This window comes from Rhineura floridana, chromosome 11 (assembly GCF_030035675.1).
Source record: "Rhineura floridana isolate rRhiFlo1 chromosome 11, rRhiFlo1.hap2, whole genome shotgun sequence".
NCBI lineage: Eukaryota > Metazoa > Chordata > Lepidosauria > Squamata > Rhineuridae > Rhineura > Rhineura floridana.
This window is the reverse complement of record NC_084490.1, coordinates 37,812,729-37,832,874: the sequence shown is the minus strand read 5'-3', so window position 1 is coordinate 37,832,874 and position 20,146 is coordinate 37,812,729. Positions and strand designations below refer to the sequence as shown.

The window sequence follows — 20,146 nt, the reverse complement described above, 5'->3', positions numbered from 1 at the left end:
AACAGCTGTCTTCTTACAGCTCTGACCGTCATTCTCTTTCCGCCCCATTAAACTCAAGGCATCAGCACACTTCACACCCACGGACATTCTAAACATCCCTTGTGTCATAAAACCCTGACAGACAACTTTGCCTCTTCTCTGCAAAAAACATTTTCCTCTATCAAATGTGACACAATACCCAGAATTCATCAGTTTTTGAACTGATAAAATATTATGAGCCAATTCCGGAACAAACAAACATTCTGACATTATCCCAAGTTTATTAAATCTCACCAGTCCTCGGGCTTCCACCCGTTTGTGTGATCCATCTGCAAGTTGCACAAAATCTTGCACTTCTTCTGAAACATAAAACAAACTTCTGTCTTTGATTAATATATGGCTTGCACCGCTGTCAAGAAGCCAGTTAACAGGTGCTAAAGTTTGTGGCTTCTGTTTACAAACAAAGTTCACACTTCCCTGCTTCAAGCCTCCGTCCCTGGAGTTTCGCTTGACTGCACAGTCTTTTCGGAGATGCCCACGAGCCCCACAGGCATAACAAGCCTTTAACAGCTGCTGCTTGTAATCCTGTTTGCTTTCAGTTGCCTCCTCCGGTTCAGCACTTTTCTCCTCCTTGCTTCTGACAGCTTCCATCAGCTCGGCTCTCTGAGCCTCCTGCCTCCGCTGCCATTCCTGGGACAAATCCTGCAACGCGTCCCACATCTGTTTAGCCGACGGCTCATCTCTCACACACATCAGTTGAGAATCCGATAGAGCCAAGATTATAAACGCCTGCGCCCTCTGGTCTCGACGCTTCCAGGCCGCGGTCAATACTGCCTGGGGTGGTCCATCTATAATGTCCCATAAATCCTCTGTTATCAGCAAAGCCCGCATCCTCGGCTTCCAGCTGCCATAATTCTTTTCATTAAGCCGTTCCATCGGCAAGCCTCCCCCAGACAGGTTTACAGCCATGTTGCTCACCTCTGTCTGGTACAATCAATCAAGCTGCCCTCTCTGGAACTCCGTCTGCCGTTCAGACCAGCAACTTACTCCCATGTAATGCGCTGTGGATCTGGGCCCATAACCCCTGTTGACGTGTGTGTGTTGTTGCATGAAACAGCATACATTACGTTGGAGTTAAGTTGAGCAAGAAACTTCTTCAGAGCATTAGAGCATGTTAAGAGTCTTTATTAAGACATTACGGCCAAAGGCTTAAGAGTAAATACATGTAGAGTTTCTTCAGTCACCCCCCCTTCTGGTACATCTCTCTTCAAAGGTAAATACAGAAGAGAACCTCTCCATTCAGAGGCAATACACAGAAGACCAGCCTCACAGTTCAGAGGCAATATTCAGAAGACACAACTTACAGACTCTGTTAGAACTTTCCCAGTTGCTATCTCACGTTACCATGACAACCGCTGGCCTTGAATGTCTGCTCACTCTCAGGCCAAGAGATAACAGTTACTTCTCCAAACTTGCAGGCTTTATGGAAAACAACTAGAGACAGTAATGCCCATGGGTCACAGCCCAACAGATAAGACCTCTTGTTAATAGTTTACCTTTACACTTTATTACAATGCATGCTGATGCTTAGGATATCAGCGACTATGAGAATGTCATTGTTATTAAACATTATCAAATATCACTGTTTTTTTTATTTAAAGCAGAAAAATGATGTGTGGAGGATGATTCTTTCAGATACTAAATACACATTTGATCATACCTGAAGAGAACAAGGGGCAGGCCTGTAGCTCAGTGCAGATAGAAGATCCTAGGCACATGGAACAGACTTGGCATTTAACAGTAATACCACCAGACTGTTGGGCACAGTTGTAGAGCATCCAGTAGTACCAAGGAAAGGTGGGAGCTCAGTGAGTGGCACAGGCTACAAGCACCTGTAATCTTCCCAATGATGTTCCCTCCTCCATCCGTGCCTGTTGCTCCCCTCGACCATTGAGACAGGCCATCCTACTATGGCCACGTCAAGATTTCTTGACCCCAGGCACATTCTGCCTAAATCTGCTCACGTCAAGATTCTCACAGGTGCTCAGCTTAACAAGGAACCTAGCCACAGAACATTTAAAGCCAGTACACACTAAGGGCACATCACAACAATTAACCTCCAGCTGAACTCCTTTCACAGGCATTCCACTCCATCTCTCACCTGGGTTGCAAACATATAATGTCCTCTGTCTCTGTCCCAGGGGATGCTAAGTGTAAGGATCCCAACACTCTCTCACCATGGGTACCTTAGGAGATGCATTTAATTCTATGTATGGCTAAATATACATCTCGATTCTATACAGTAATACGACACCAACAATACCCAAAGAGGACAAGTGAAAATTACCTCACCCACAGTCTACTCCTGTTCCACCCCCAAAGTGACAATCCCAAAGGGACAGTTCTTTTAGGTGTGTGTATGGGTCAACCTAAGGGTTTGGCCTGCCAACGGCAGCCTGCTGCCACACGCACAGCTCTGTTTTTATGGCTGAGGGGGTGGTAATTAGCCAACTAGCTGCACAAACCCAGAGGTAAACAATCAGCCACAATCAAGCCTGCTTACTGGAGCTGTGATCTGTCTAGGAGATCGATCCACTGCAATTCACAGATAGCTGGGGGGAAATAAAATAAAAACCCAAGTTGGATGAGACAGTTCCAGCTGGCAATAAAGTCAACATCCTGTCCCTTTAAACTTTTTAATTTTTTTAGAGATTGTTTACCTCAAAGCCATACTCCACATCCTTAATAACCAAGCCTCCTAATTCAAATTATCAGAGTTTATCCAGTTGTATGCTATCAACAGATGTGCTAACATCAATAAAACAGAATTATTTATTCAGATCTTTCATTTTTTCTTCTTCAAACAATGTCTTGCTAATCTTGGGTCACAAAGGACCCTTTGTTCTGTTACAGAACTAATTTTATAAAAAAATCAATATCCAGAAACTAGTAAGCTTACCATGTTCCCACCACATATGGTAAACAATGCTGTCTTCCTGCAACCCCTCCAACAAACAGGATTTATTAAGTGACATCTGTCATGCCCCCCAGACCCTCAAGGTACTGGGTTCATGCGTCAGACTCAGACCCCCACCCTTAGGGAAATGAGACTGGAACCAAAAAAGCTATTACTTCACCCTTGCCAAGGCTGTGTACGCTCACAACAACCCTGCAAGGTAGAAGGTAGGCTGCCACCACCCCTGTATACTGGTCCACTCAGAGCCAGGGGATCTCTGAGCCCAGAAGATATATAAAACCAAGGTCCTAAAAGGCAAGAGTCACAGTTACACTCCTTGCCAGGCATCTCTGGTTTAACACTTAAAATCCAAGCCTTCAACTTCTTAACCCTCTTTGGTAGTGAGTGACTGAGATGGGTCAAAGTACTGAATTCAGAACCACCCCTCCTCTCAAATGAACACACCAGGTTAAATAGAAGTAGCTTTTATTAAAAAAAATATAAGTGCACATATCATATAGCAGCAAGTAATCCTTTAAGACCATTCACCCAACAGGGGTTTAGGTTCTTACAAGAGAATTCATACACACAACAAGAAAATAACAAACTAACTCACCTAACTACTTACTCACGAGGTAGTTGGTTGCGTGGCACCTCTCCTAAGAGAGATGGATGTTCAACATAAAACAATGGAACCAGACATAGGTTGCCTTCCCATAAGCAACCCCTGGAACCATAAGGCAGAAAGGTTTGGAACTCTGGTGCCAGTCAGCATAGGCAGAGAACAGAGAACAAAGGCTATGGGTCTCTAGCCCTATACTTAAGGGAAAAGGATCCTAACGGTCCAAGATTATTTGACCAATCAGGAATTGGCTGATGTAACTTTCTTCTCGATGTTTCTCACATTTTCGCGCCTTCAGGCCCCCCTCCCAACTGTGTTTTCCAACTGTACAGGCCAAGGATGACCTTGCGTACCAGGCACTTGCTAATCAGCAAAGATAAACAGGTGCAGCTTGTTAAGGCTTCTTCTAACCGTCTTCAGCTGGGAAGTGAAACTCAACTTTGCAAATTGGCAAAGGCTTGTCTTTTCTAACTATAACCATCTCCCAGAGTCCCTTACGGGAGCCAAAGTATTGTTATTAGATTTTTAATAACTCATGACCATTACAGGTTCATGACAACATCTACATGGTGTTAGATACCGTCTGTGCAATAAATTTCATTCCCCTTATTTTAGCTGAAATGGAACTAAAGGGTTTGCCATGCTTCATCCTCAGTCTGAACCCCAAAGTCATCTAAAGAGCCAGATTTTATATCACATAGTATTTAATATATCAAAGATAAAAGCTTTTTTTATGTATATGTTGTATTTTCATTCAATGGCTCAAAAATGTTAAGAATTGCCAGTGTTCGTACTGTTGCATTTGAGATGAAATGACCTACTTGGTGTAGTTGTAGCCAATTGGGCTTAATCTCCCCCAATTTTGCCTGAATCAGCTGTCTCGTCATTTAGTGAATTTCCAAGCATAGATCTCTCACTCTGTGTAAGCCTTTCTGTTCCCACTCTCAGTAACACTTTACCTTGTCATGTTGGACAAATAGTGGGTGATAAATAAAAGGAGTTAGTGTTGAGATTGGAAATAATATCAACCTAGTCCAGCTATTCCAAACTCTTAAATTAGTGTGAGTGAATGAGTTTTGTATATTTTCTAGGTTTTTAGTTATATGTGTCAGTTATGACAAGGTATCAGTGTTAAAGGATGCACAAGAGCAAAGGCCAGAATTCTGCACAATAACACACTCTTTATATGAGCTGAGTCATTGCATATTTGGAATGTCCAATCCACCTTGTTTCACTCCATTATTCCAATGGCAATCACTCGTGGTCAAGTAAGATTGTCTTCCAAAATAAAGTCTTTAACAGTGGGTCCGTAAGTGACTGTGGAGGCCAATCCTAGATCCACACAGCCTCCCACAGTGAGGACATAGGTTTTCAGATGGAAGATGGTCGCGATGAGGATTTGTTTGATGTGCCTTCCGCTTAGCTCGTTTGTCCAGTTCGCCCTGTACTTGTGCTTCTTCAAAGTCCATAGCACCTTTGATAATGGTTGACCTCCATTTGGGACGTTCATGGGCCAAGACTTCCCAGTTCTCGATACTCATGTTACATATTTTTTTAGATTTGCTTTAAGAACATCTTTAAACCTCTTTTGCTGTCCACCAATATTCCATTTTCCATCCTTAAGTTGGGAGTAAAGTAGCTGCCTTGGAAGGCAGAGATCAGGCATTCGAACAACATGGCCAGTCCAGTGAAGCTGATGTTGAAGGATCATTGTTTCAACACTGGTAGTCTTTGCTTCTTCCAATATGCTAACAAGACTCTGCCTATCTTCCCAAATAATTTGCAGAATTTTCCAGAGGCAGCATTGGTGGAATCTTTCAAGAAGTTGGGAGTGGCATTTATAGATGGTCCATGTTTCACAGGCATACAGTAAGGTCAGTAGTACAATGGCTTTGTAAATAAGCATTTTGGCCTCCTTGCAAATCCCAATCCTCGAACACTCTACACTTCATTCAGGGGGATGCGGCACTCGCAGAGTTCAGATGATGTTGAATTTTAGCTCCGATGTCAGCTTTTACAGAGAGATGGCTGCCAAGATAAGAAAAGTGATCAACATTCTCCAGCGTTGCACCATTAAGCTGGATAGATGGTGCTACAGAGGGAATGGCTCTCACTCGCTGATGGAGCACTTTGGTTTTTTTTATATTAAGCGAGAGGCCAAGCTTTCCTTATGCTTCTGCAAAGACATTTAGGATAGTTTGAAGATCTTCCTCTGAGTGTGCGGAGACTACATTATCATCGGCATATTGAAGCTCTATGACAGAGGTTGTAATTACCTTACTTTATGTTTTCAGCCTACTGAGATTAAAAAGCTTTCCATCTGTTTGATATGTAATTTCCACACCAGTGGGAAGTTTCTCCTCAACAAGGTGTTGAATCATGGCAATGAAAATGGCAAATAAGGTTGGACCAATGACACATCCCTGTTTTACGCCTGATCCCAACCTGAACGGATCACTTTGAGAGCCATTGTTATCCAAAATTGTTGCCTTCATGTTGTCATGGAAGAGTCGCAAAATATTCACAAATTTATCAGCCACGATAGAATTACAATTAAAGAGGTCATGGTAATGCTCTTTCCAATGCAGTGCAATAGACTCTTTATCCTTAAGAAGTTTGGTAGCATCCTTTGAGCGTAAGGGATTTGTGCCATGATTTGTTGGTCCATAGATGGCCTTTGTGGCATTAAAAAGCCCCTTATATCATGAGCATCTGCAAAATGCTGGATTTCTTGAGCTTTCTTTGTCCACCAGGCATCCTTAAGTTCCCTAGTTCTTTGTTGGACCTCAGCCTTTGCACTGGCATAGATTTTATTCTTAGCAGCACAGTCAATGTTGTTCTGTCGTATCCGGAAGGCCCTCCTGTTCTTGTCAATGTTACGTTCAATCTCAGTATCATTCTCATCAAACCAGTCCTGATGTTTCTTAGTTTGGTATCCAATAGTTTGTTTACATGCTGCAATAATGGAAGTCTTCAGTTTAATCCAGTGTTCCTCAACATTTTCAGGGATTTCCATAGGTAGATGTTTCTTAAGCATTGTTTGAAAACAAGCTCGCTTAATAGGATCTTGAAGGGCATGGGTGTTCATATTATGCCTTGGTTTTCTTCCTTGGAGCATACATTGAGAAATAACATTTGTCAAGAATAGCTAACTTTGGTCAAGCTGAAATGGGCCACCAGAGAGGATTCTGGGAGCCCATGATTACCTAGGACTCCCCATGGGGGGAGATCCACAGCTCGGGGTTAGACAAGCAATTTGCAACCTGGGCAGGGGGATGTAACTGATCCCTAGCTATTATTCCTTATCAGCTTCCTGGGATTAAAAGTCAGGAAGAAGGGGTGTGTAGATCAGAACCCCTGGGTGAGACCAGATGGTTTCCTTATCTTCAAAGGCTTCAAAGGAGTAGACCCCTGCGGAGGTGGGAGATGACTGTTTGCTTTCCCCCCTCTTGGGTGACTGTTAAACTCCATAAAAAAGGAAGGAGAAACTTCCAAGAGGGTTCCCTATTTTCATTCTACTCAACCTGCCTGAAATAATAATAATAATAATAATAATAATAATAATAATAATAATAATAATAATAATATTTAATTTGTTTGTCGCCTATCTGGCGAATAGCCACTCTAGGCGACGTACATTAAAATGGGATAAAATACAACAATAAGTAAAATACTGGACAGTCATCAATACATATAAAAACAATTATAATAGCAGCATACGATAGATGACCAATTCATGGAGATTTACCCTTCCCAAGGACCTCAAAGGCCTGTTGGAATAGCCACGTCTTCAGGGCCTTGCGGAATACCTCTAGGGAAGGGGCATGTCGAAGATCACATGGGAGGGAGTTCCAGAGAGTGGGGGCCACCACAGAAAAGGCCCTCTCCCTAGTACCCACCAACCTAGCTGTTTTGGTTGGCGGAATTGAGAGAAGGCCTTGTGTGGCTGATCTAGTTGGGCGGCATAATTGGCATAAATGCGAGAGAAAGCCTTTTGCGGGAACCAGGCTGATCTATTGTAAGTATAGGATCTTAGCTTAGAAAGACTTCTGTTGTATTCCTTTGTCTGAATTGAACCTCTCCCCTTTTGTCATGCCAATGTGCCTCGTGTAACCCAGCTGTGGGTGAATATCTTTAAGGAAACAAACTGCTGCTCTCTTTTGTAAATACCAACTCATTTACGTTTAAATAAATTCTCTTTTATAAGTGTTGTGTGTTGGCTTGGAACTGAGGATTCTAAATATAGTCCTTGGCTACTGAATGCTACCGTTACTGTTAATTGATGAGGGTTAATCCCTTGGAATTCACATTGGGCTCTAAGGTCCCTTCCCTCAGAGAAAGGAACCAGGAAGAAGGGTGGTGGCAGTTACTACAGAAGTAATTACTCCTGAAAGAGGGAGAGTTTGCCTGGGAAGCAGCGACCCAGAGGGGTGGGACTGTTCTCAGAAGCAAAGAACTAAGGACAAGGGACCCCAGGGGAACAAGTCTTTGACAATATTAATGGCCATAGTGGATCGAATTAATTGGTTATCTGTCCAGCAGTCATAAGCACTTGTCATGGCCCTAGTGAAGAGTACATCACAATGATCTCTAGCATGGACAATTACGTAATCTAGGAGATGCCAGTGTTTCGACTGAGGGTGCTTCCATGATGTTTTAAATTTATTTTTCTGGTGAAAGATCGTGTTTGTAATAACAAGATTATGCTCTGCACATTTAGTCGGAAGTAGAATTCCATTCAGGTTGCTATGGTCAGCTCCTTCTTTCCCAATGGTTTCTGGCCATAAATCGAAATCATGCCCAACTCTTGCATTGAAATCACCCAAGAGGATAATTTTATCCTCCTTAGGTATCTCTGATAAGATGGTGTCCAGCTGGGTATAAAATATTTCCCTGATGTCTTCATCAGCATCTAATGTTGGTGCATAAACACTTATAATAGTTGCCTGCTGGTTTTTGGTGAGTTTTAACCAGAGAGTTGAGAGGCATTCATTAATGCCAGTAGGAACTTCTGACAAGAGCTTCACAAGATTATTTTTAATAGCAAAGCCTACTGCATGTATTCTTCATTCTTTCCAGAGGAAGGTATAACCTCCTTTTTCTTCCTTCAATTGTCCTTCTCCTGCCCTTTGAGTTTCTTGGAGTGCTGCTATGTCAATATTAAAACATCTCAACTCCCTCGCGATGATGGCAGTCCTGTGTTCAGGACGTTTGCTATATGCGTTGTCCAGCAATGTCTGTATGTTCCATGTTCCAAAATTCAATTGTCTTTTGCAACCGCTAAGTGGTGACCCCACTGGATGCAGTGATCCAGTCAAGGACTATGTTTAGGTCACCTTTTCTAGCCCCCTCCCCATACGGTGTGAGCAGAGTGGATCCTAAATAGGACTGTTCAGTTGTGGATACAGCTGTTGAACTATTCAACTGCCTTGGTCCTTGAGCCAAGATGACTGAATTTGTAACCACTGCCCATGTGCCAGTCCATGACTAGGGGCTTCCGGATTTCACAGTCCTGCCCCCGTCGCCATTCACCAATCACCATGGGACTTTTGTTTTGTTTTGGAAGACACCTGTCCGTGAATTTGTTTTGTGTGAGGAGATCGGTGCACAACGATCAATACACAATCTTGACAGAAAAAGGCTTTGATCCAATAGAATGAATACCACGATGACTGGAAGTCTTTTATCTGCTGCAGCCTTCATCCGCCTTCACAGCCGCTGTAACACACACATTGTTATCCTCTGTCTATTCTGCCTTTGAGGACTTTCTTGGATCGTTCTTTGTCTGGTTTCTCTCCCTTGACCATACTGCCATGGGTGACCCTGCTGGGAGTACATGACTCCCGATGGCATTGCTCAAAGGGTTCATTGCAACACTCAAGCCCACTCACCACTACAAGATGATGATCCAGCAAGTGGGACTCTGTTATACAGCACCACTGATCTAAATCTTGCTGTCTTACTTTGGTGGACAAAGTTATTGATCATTTTGTGATAGTTCTGTGCTGTTTTTCTTTCCAACTGAATCAGAATTGCCTGGGATAAGTAAGAACAATGACATTTTTACTGCAGTTGCCCTGCCTAGCTAAGATAGCTGAGCTTTGGCCGACTTTTGAAGGACTCGCTTCACCAAAGGTCCATAATTTAGTTTATAAGGCTGGACCACTTTTCTTGTTCCAGGTTCTTCAGAGACTGATGTAGAGCCTACATTTTGAGTCTCTTTTAAATACAGTTTTGAATATTCTGGCTCATGACCTTCCTGATCACTCACTTTAGCAGCACTTTTGGCTGTTTTTTTAAAGATTAAGCATGGCTGGGAGCAGAGCAGTCAAGTTAGACTGCCATTCTCGGCAGTGACATCACACATGTACGCATGGTACAGTACAATTGTGTTCAATACTACATAGGCTTATGCTGTTCAGTTACCCACTTGAGGTTTGAGAGCCTGTGTCAAATGTCAAGGTGTCTAAAACTACAGTGGCCCATCTGAAGTGCTTCCTTTCCTTTGCCGGACTCCATTCAACCATCGGAAAGTGGCTTTCTGTTTGTTTTCCCAAAGATACACAACAGTTGTGCTTTGTTTTTTGTGTAAAATCAATAAGGTTATGGGAGATGGTAAAATGCAAATGATCAGCTGAAGGCAAATTATTATTATTATTATTTGATTTATATCCCGCCCTTCCTCTCAGCAGGAGCCCAGGGCGGCATAGCAGTGCTTATGTAAGCTGTGATATAGATCAGTGGGAGGCTTTGCCAGGGTTCTATAGACTGTGTAAGCAGGAAAGATATTCAGATCACAAATGGAGGAAAGTATGACTCATTTGCACAAAGCAACAATGCACATGCCTACAAGGCTGTCATACAATATTAAAAAGAATACCATAAAACTTCAGCCACATCTTGGGTTATAATTACTGATGAAAGATGGCTCACTGCAATCAAAATTACACTGTCAGCAATTTTCAGGTGGAAACAGGTTCTGAACCTTTTTGATCAGCCCAGGACAAGATTCTTCTAATGCAATAGGCAGACAACTTTGCAGTCTGTTGTCCAGGGAGTTCTTCAATGTTGCACCTCCAGTTGACACTACTGGAGCTAGCTGTGTCAGATGTTGTTACTCATGTCCCTTCTGCCATTTCTCTCCCCATTTTATAACCCCCTTGTGCTTCTTATGCTAGATTCTTCCATCCCCTGTTCTTTCAAGAGCTGGTTGAGGGCCTCCTGGTATTCTTGTATGATTTCTTTAGCTTGTGCCAGAGCTACTACCTATACAGCATGACACCTACGTCTTTGTAAAATGTCTCCCCCAAAATAGAACAAAATCATGATCTGACTGCCCAACTTATCATCATCATCATCATCATCAGTAATAGTAATAGAAATATTATTATCTTTGTTGGTCATTTTTCTCACCAAGGTGACCCAAAGCAACTTACATTAAAAAAGAGTCAATAAAACCTACAAATGCTTCTGACGATTAAAAACCAGTTAACACAAACATGGTCAGTACAAATAAAGGGCAAGTATATAGATCCCAGTCTACTAGAAGATGTCATTAATAGACAAAAGCCCACACAGCAAGGGCTAAAGGCCTGGAAAAAGAAAAATATTTGCCTGGTGCTTAATGATGGATAAAGATGGCATCAAGTGTGCCTCCCCAGAGAGATCTGGGGGGGGTATCACTGAAAAGGTGTTTTCTTGTGTTGCCACCCTCCAAACCTCCTGTGGAGGGGGCACACAAGGAAGGGCCTGCACTGATGTTTGCAGGGTCTGGGTTGGTTCATATGGTCCTTGAGCTTGAATATCCCATCAAGATTCTCTTGACCTCTCTCCTCCACACATGCATTTCTCCTTTTGCCCCTTCCAGATGATGCCAAGCCTTCATGGCCTTGCTTAATGCAGCTCAAATTTCTTTCTTTCTTTCTTTCTTTCTTTCTTTCTTTCTTTCTTTCTTTCTTTCTTTCTTTCTTTCTTTCTTTCTTTCTTTCTTTCTTTCTTTCTTTCTTTCTTTCTTTCTTTCTTTGTTAACTGCAAGCATAAGAGGTCCACACAGATCCAGAGCAAAAGCTTTGCTCATGTCAGGCCACTTTGGGCAGGCCTTCAATAACCAAAGTCAAATATTAGGAAATGGAATGAGGACAGTTATAAAAAGCTTCCTCTTTCAATGATGCAAGACAGTGATCAAAAGCTTCCTGCTTCAAATATGCAAATTAAGGCTAGAGATAAAAAGAAATTGTTTCTAAAGAATTGTTTATAGAGATACCAAGTGATAACTTCTGGCAAGATTGACCCATGGCACTAAAACACTCAGTGTTGCAAACCTAAACTACAAGGAGAAGTAGGGGGTGCACATAATTACAGATAAGCTACATGGAGAGAGACAGCAGTGAGGAAAGAGACTGTAAAACTGTGCTCTACTGCTTTGAGCATTAGTGGTTTGTTGGCTTTTAAAATAAATGGGTGCATAACTCCACTGGTGTCCAAAGCATCCTCCAGCACTTCAGTGGCAAGTCCTTGTGGACCTCCACATCTGCATGATTATCAATCACTCAGCACCACTTCTTTACATTGTTCATATGACACCTCCCCCCCATAGATGGATATTATGTCAGGCTGTAAGACTTTGGTAACCAATTCTGCAGAACACAAACACAGAACAGCTCAGAGACTGCCCCTGTGGGAGAAATTACCAAGAGAAATGGCATGTACATGCCCCAGCAGATATGGAACACAGTTGCACAGGGCCACGCTAAGAGCATCATGTGGCAAAACGTGCTGAGTGGTGTTGGGTATACAGAGACTTGAAAGACGTTTGGGAATATGCAAATCCAAGGTGGTAATAAAATGTGTGTTGACTTTCAAATAGGAGCAGATTGTCCACCAGATCTACTGCACTGAACCATCTCCCTAGGGCAGGGGAGGGGAGCATTCTTCAGCCCGAGGGATGAAGTCTCTTCTGGGCAATCTTTCAGGGTCCACATGCCAGTCATAGAAAGGGCCCGAGGCAAAAGTGGATGAAGCAATGAATGTATATTTGACTTTTGTACAATAGGCTAGTTTCTATGCACATTCACGCACCCCTCCAACCTCCATTCGGGCAAGCTAGAGGTATTATCAAGGGCACACTCCAGCTAGGCAAAAACACTCATAAACCTTTGGAGGGTGTGTGCCCTGGGGAGTATCTTGAAGGTGAGACGGAGAGACCTGGAGGACCACAGGTTAAGCTGAATGATAAAGAAATGAAACGCAGGGCCCCTCCAGACTGGTGTTTTATTGCAGGTATGTTCTGCAATATGTTCTTGACACAATAATAGTGCCTTGTGGTAGATTTATTCTGCTCTAGTTTGTTCTCTAATGCTTCCCCAGTGTTACACCTTATTACTATCCAGAGGGGCTACAGTGTAACAAAAGCAGGACAAAAATAAATCAGAACATCTGTGGTACTGTATAAAAAGTTATGGGATTTCAGCGGACAGGATATGCACTGATTGGAAATGAAGCCAAGTAAGTGCCCAAAACTATTTGCTGGCTGGGATTGAATTTAGATCTCATATAGCCCCATCTGAAAAGAATTGCACTGGTTGCCAGTTCATTTGTGGGCACTATTCAAGGTACTCACTTTAGTGTTTACAGCCACAAATGACTTAGGCCCAAAATATCTGAAAGACTGCCTCCTTCTCTTCAGACCCTCTCAGGTGTTAAGATCAGCAGAGGGGGCCCCTCTTGGTAGTGCATCTGTCCTCAGAAACTTGGGAGTGTGGCCTGGGAGACAGCATTCTCTGTGGAAGCCTCTGTGGACTTCCATCCCCACAAAGGGATCTGAACTCTAACTGGTACTGCTTTGTGTTGGGCTAAAAAATCAAATGGAAAGGAGGCAGAAGAGAGATGAAATTACAAACTGTGATACCACTTCTGTAATTCCCCCCGCCCCCAGGACCAACCCAAGAAACGTTGCTCCCTGAGACAAAGGGCAAGGTACAGACCCATGTACAGAATCTGACTGGAATGGAGTTTAATCTTCTTTTATCATTGGTGGGGATAGCAGGCTAGCTTAGAGGACTCGGGGGGAATCAGGAATGGCTACCGCCAGTCCTGCTATCTGCCACCTGAAGCAGCTGCCTCACTCTTCTAATTGTAGGACCGGCCCTGCTCCCCCATAAAAAATACCAGAAAGCACAAAAATAACATATATCAGAGAGAAAAATGGTGGTCCAGCCATTTCTCTGCTCTGATAATTTAATATCTGCAGGGATATCGGGTAAAAAGAAGGGAACGTTCCAAGATAGTGTTTTTTACCTGCAAACTGGTGGCACAATGAATGACACCCCATCAGGCATCAGCCACCTCATTTTCTTGCATATGTAGTTCAAGCCTACCTGGACCTCTGGGGAGAGAACATTAAAGTTTATGTGAATAATTTAATTAAAATGTCTAGTTTACACATTACAGGTTTTACCCCTCTCATGGTGGTAGTAGCAGGAATCAATGACTGTTGTTAAATTATTCTCGGAGTAGAGAGGAAATACTTCTGGATTCTGGGTTAGCTGTAGTCTTTTTCTAAGGCTGCATTCTTTGTTTACTCAATGCAAGGGAACAGGTGAGATCCAATCCTCTTTGATCTTAGCATTTGTGTACCAAGAGGGAACAAGATCCACTGAGCTGGTAGTGCGCTGCAAACCATATGTAATGGTGTTAAGTATGGGAGCAGATTGCTTGTGATAGAAAAGATAAACATAGTTTTGTTCCTGGTGATGAAACACAAGGCATTTGTAGTTGTGGAAGGGAGTAGCCAATTGGGGCTTATAAAAAGAGTGCCCTCCTCATGCTTGTTAGATTTCCTTAGAGAGAATATGGCTTTTATCATAGCACTCCTCTTGTACAGCTGTGGTGGTCTCTCAGTATTGCTCACTGCAGCTGCAGGTAAGATGTGTTCCATATATTGTTTCTGATTCATCTTACCTGGGCTAATGGATCACTGATCTCTGACACCTAGTCATAGCTTACATAGACTTTTGTTTAGTTATGCTCCTGTCATGGGGGCAGGGGGCAGTGAGACAATTTATAGTAAAGGATTGACAAATCTGTCAATTTCTCAGACGTTTTGGAAGATGGTGGTCACTTCTCACTAGAAGTACTGCTGGACAGAAGTTGTGGAGTGAACCTTGTGCCATTTCCCACAGTCCCTTGGGAGGGACATGATGTGGCATGATGTGAGGCAATGAGCTTTGTGTCCCTGTGCAGTACTGAGCTTTTAAATAAATAAAAAATTCAAAAAGCAAAGGGAAAATGCAAAACCCTTGGCCACCTTGTAAGTTAAATAAGGCTAGAAACAACCCCCTCCTGACATTTTTGGAGAAATCCCTTCCCCCTCCACAGTGGTGCTTTGAGAGGGTTTCATTTTGCCCAAGAATGCCCACTTAGCCAAGAAATGGTCAAGAAAGTTTTTTCTTGAAATTTTCATCACAACCCTTCTTATAACAGAGGATAGAGTTCACTATCCTTCTCAGCTTACAAGTCTTCCATTTTGCCCTGGGAGCACAGACAATGCCAAGCTACCATTGGTCTGCTCCTGCATTGCATTGTTGGCTTTCTTATTGTGTGCTTTTATTTGTATTTACAACAAAAATCTAAATTAGTCAAAGTTTTTCTTTCTTTCTTTCTTTCATACTTCCAACTCTGACTTTTGATTCATCTATGCTGGGCATACTATGAGGTGCATCCAAAGTAAGTTAGCTGCACTTAGGTCAATGAAAAGTTATGCATGACTTAAGTTCCGTTGATTTCAGTGGGAATGAAATGCAACTAACTTGGTCTGGATCCAGTCCTATGATTCTTTTAACATATATGTTTCCCCCCTTTTTCCATTAGGTTGCAGTTGCTGATTTAACATTTCTCTATCCCAGCCTTTCCCAACCAGTGTGCCTCCAGATGTTGTTGGACCACAACTCCCATCAGCCTCAGCCAGCATTACCAATGGTCAGGAAAGATGGGAATTGTGGTCCAACAACATCTGGAGGCACACTGGTTGGGAAAGGCTGCTCTATCCAGTCTAACAGACCTGGGATAGAGAGAGTAGGAAGGGATAACTCAGGAAAGAAACCTGGAAGGAGGGGGTAGTTGCCTGGGTTCATGGATCCCAGGAAGATGGGTTAAAAGATATCCAGGTGAACAATAGATCCATTATACTGTCACAGAACTGGGGATAACATGGAGGGGGAGGGATCCTTATTCAACTTGGCATCAGCTCTGGGAAATTATGTATGAAATAAAATCTGACACATCCACCAGCCATGGATTGCACAGCAGAAATCTCCTAGCAGACGTTTATCTGTAGCTTACTATTCTGCAACCTCTTAAGAGCAAATATGTGGCTGCATTCAGCTGATCAGAAGTTAACAAGTCATAAGCACATTATGACATTTTATGAGGACATAAACTAGTAGGGAGGGCAGCTTCCCTTAAGGTTGTCAAGTGTGCAGAGTTCTCGTTGGATCTCACCAGGCTTCAGTCTCTGAAGCTGCTTTCAAGTTTTGGAGTTAAGTGGTATAAACAATTCACTTTTGGTCGCACTCTTCTTCTCTGAAGTCCCTTCCCCCCACCTCATTACAGCCAGCTGAAATGGAGAAAAAATGGCTCAGCTGTATTTTAAACACATTTTAATTTCTAGTTAAGAGTTATCTTTAGGGCAGGTCTATGCTACAGACCTACGCTGGTCTCATGTCCTGTATCTTGGGAAATCTCCTTCTGCAGGGCACCAAGCAAAGAATGGATTTCAACTCTGTTAGTAATGTACAACACCCGGAGTTTATCTGTCATGGCTTTCACCAAAGAACTCTGGGTGTTGTAGGTTAATAAGAGAGACTGTTACAGCACTGACCAAAAGTTGAAGAGATATACTCATCTTGTCTCTTGGGCTTTACTTTTTGTTATAACTGAAATTTGATTGAAAACCAGGAGTGCCTCTGGGAACGTGCAGTGCCATTTCTTCTGCTGGGAGCATCATGTTCAGCTTTATGACATATCTAGGCAGCAGGGCTTGTGGGTCAAAGAATAAGGCTCCTGGGTAGTCTAATCATGGGGAACTGTGTGTGTGTAAAAGGACTGCTGATGTGAACTCATGCCTTGAGGACCATTGAGAGTGGTCCAGACTTAGGCCCCATCTATACTATATCTTTAAAGCATTATCAGTCCACTTTAAATAGTCATGGCTTCCCCCAGAGACTCCTAGGAGTTTGTTAAGTTGTTGTCAGAAGTCCTCCTTTCCCCTCACAGAGCTACTATCACCAGAGTTCCCTGAGAAGAGAGATGGACTGTGAAATCAGTTTTGGAACTGTAGCTCTGTGAGGGCAATAGGGGTCTTCTGACAACTCTCAGTACCTTTAACAAACGACAGTTCTCAGGATTATTTGGGAGATGCCATAACTGTTTAAAGTAGAATAATACTGTTTTAAATGTATAGTGAAGATGGGGCATTAGATGAGATTTTATAATCTTTCTACAAAGTTTCTACTATTTGCACTTCAAGAACTGTAGTTCTTATTCTTACACCCTTGTTCTCTGTTTCCATTTCAGCTTCCTCTTCCTGTGTCTTCCCATTTATTTATAGGCAGAAATCCTATTCCTCTTGTACCAGGGTTGGATATTCGATGCCATGGTGTGCCACGACAGCTAACTATGACAAATCTCCACAATGGAAAGTTTGTTTCTCTAAAGGTGAGATGTATTCTTATATTCCTAGCTTGCTATATCCCACAGACATACCATGAGTCACAATGTTACTGAAATAAAATAAACAGACCTTCCTTATGAATTTTATAGCCAGGTAGAAATTAATAGCTAAGAATACAAACAGGTATTCCACAGCAATTTGCTCCTGTTGTGTGAACCAGGCTTCCCTCCAGATGCATAATGTAAGTTAACTCCTATTCATGTGCTACTCCTTTGTAAGGCATAACGGTTGGCTGTGTGCAACTGTTTGAGAAAAAAGCCCCTCATGAGCAGGGGCTCCATGTGAATGCCAGGTCACATGAAGCTCCTCCTGCCCATGAGTTGGAGTTCATGCATTGGGCTTTTTTCCTTGGGGGTGTGGCTAAAAGCAGGTCCCCGCCCCTCAGTGTACATATGCATGTCCTACACAGGAGTAGAGGGTCAATAAGGCTATACTTACAAATAATCCCAACACTGATCCAGCCATTGCCCTTTCCTCTTTCTCCAAAGTCATTGTGGGATGAACTGGCCAGTAAACCAGACATTGATTCAGCAGTCTGTCTTTTTCTTGCTCTGTCCTTCAGGTGGGCTGTCTGAAATTTTTTTTAAGTGCTACATTTACATGTATTCAGTTAAATCAAGGATGGGGAACCTGTGGCCCTTCAGATATAGTTGGGCTCCAACTTCCATCTGTTCCAGTCATTATAGTCAATGGCCATGAAGGGCAACAGGTTCTCAGCCTCTGAATTCAAGCTGCATTTACCCCTTTCCCTTTAAAATACAAAGCTGGATCATTTTCAAGGGTGGAAAGAGTAGAAGGTTAGTGAGGTAGCTTGTTGTAGCCAATTGACATTATGCATAGCCAACTAGTTTTCCTCAGTCTCTGTCTGGAAGAGAAGATTGTGTGTTTAAACAAAATATGATGTGTGCTTACAGAGTAGAGTTACTGCTCAAATAAGGTACACCCAAACACACCCCTGCTCAACAGATATTCATTCACACTCTGAAGTACTACCTAAATAGCTGCTTTCTGTTATGAGGCCATTTGCGGGAAGTAGAATGTATCTGAACAGCCATACCTTCAAATACCTGTGGGTAGGGTTCCCAGGTTTAGGGCCTGAGACTGATTCTGTATCTTTAGGAGAAGAGAAAGTCAGCCAAGTGCAGGTGTTCTTGCAACTCTGTAATGGGAAAAACCACAAGGTGGAATTCTCCTTTCCCCCTGCACAACTTTTAAAGATACAGAAGACCTCTTGGTTGCCAGGCCCAGCCTCTAAGAGGTCTTATGTATCTTTAAAAGTTGTTCAGGGGGAAGGGAGAATTCCACCTTGTGGTTTTTCCCATTACAGAGTTGCAAGAACACCTGCACTTGGCTGACTTTCTCTTCTCCTATACAGGATCAGTCTCAGGCCCTGAACCTGGCAACCCTACCTGTGGGTGATATTTCTACGCTATGAATCTGAAACCTGCATTCACACTGTTGTGTTCCCCCTTTTGCATTTCAGAACCTATCTCATGTTCTGTTTAATCCTCCATTTCTGGAAAGCAGGACAACCCTTTTCCATTTTCCACAGCCAACCCTTTTCCATTTTGACAGGAAAGCAGGTTTTTCTCTTTGCAGTAATTTCTTTGACAAGCCTAAATCAAATCCATAGCAGCAGGATCAAGACAGTTCTAGAAGTGATCTCAGTAAGTGCACATTCCCCAAACTAGGCTTTCCAAGTTGATGCAAATTCAGGGGAGGAGGTTATTGGGGAGGGGGGGGATAGCAGGTTTGAAGTGTTTAATCCTTCTCTGCTTTCTAAGGCTTGCCGCCCAATGTCCCCAGGGCCATTCCAACCCTCAAACATGTTGCAGATTTCAGAGTCTGTAAAGAGGGGGGGGGAAGGATTAAAAACTATTGGGAGAGGGCAGGAAAAGTGGGTTAACACTTCCTGAAGGCATTTACAGAGGGAAATTGACAGGAAGGGTCTTTAAAAACCTTTCTCCCTTACTACTGATTCTACCATGCAAATACCGCAAACTACCATATGGGCATTATGAAGCAGTATCAATGGTTACCAGCCATGATGGCTATGTATTGCTTCTAGTTTCAGCGGTAGTATGCCTCTGAAAACCAGTTGCAGAGCATAGCAAATAGGATAGTTTTATTGTGCTCATACCTTACTTGTGGGCTTACTGGTTGGCCACTGTGAAAACAAAATGTTGGACTAGATAGGCCTTTGGTCTGATCCTGCAGGACTCTTCTTATGCCCTTAAGATCTTATCTTGTATAGCTCTTCCTAATTATCTTGTATAGTTTTTCCTTATGATTGAATGACTACAATTTTCCTTCGAAAGGGTCAGAGAAAAATTGTTTCAAGCAATAAGATATTGTTGAAGGAATGAATTACATCATTAATTTTTTTTAATAAATAGACATTTATTAATTTTCTCTAGATGTACATTTCAAATTATACTAAAAAGACCTTCGGTACAAATCTTCTAATAATAATTCATAAAGATTATATAGATAATAAAAGTCACTTTGTCTTTTCTTACATTACTGATATTATTTTGACACCAAATCTATTCCCAGCTATATCCCATTCTTGTTTTATATATAGCACAACTGGCTTTCATCTGTCCAATCTGTCTTCAGCTCCAGTGCCAGAGGGACACCAGGTTGGGCCCTGGCTGAAGGCCCCTCCTTAGGGTGGGGGGATAGCACTCCTCTTCCACTATCCTCTGCAGGGTTGACTCCTGACCCTACCTCAGATTGCAGAGAGGGAGCTCCCAGCCCCCCCAGACCTTGAGAGCCTGCAGTGCCTGGCTGGTCCACCTACCTCTCCTTTCTGTGGATGTCCTGCATGTTGTGCACGCAGCTGCCATCAAATTACTTA

At 42.7% G+C, this 20,146-nt stretch overlaps 1 protein-coding gene across 1 annotated transcript in view; it reads left to right on the top strand.

Annotated features, from left to right (window-relative positions):
- LOC133366596 (uncharacterized) overlaps nt 1–20,146 on the top strand; it is a 116,679-nt gene that overhangs the window by 69,908 nt on the left and 26,625 nt on the right. Inside the window, 2 exon segments of the mRNA XM_061589860.1 lie at nt 10,975–10,989; nt 17,133–17,270. Of these exon segments, the coding sequence (XP_061445844.1) occupies nt 10,975–10,989; nt 17,133–17,270 (153 nt within the window).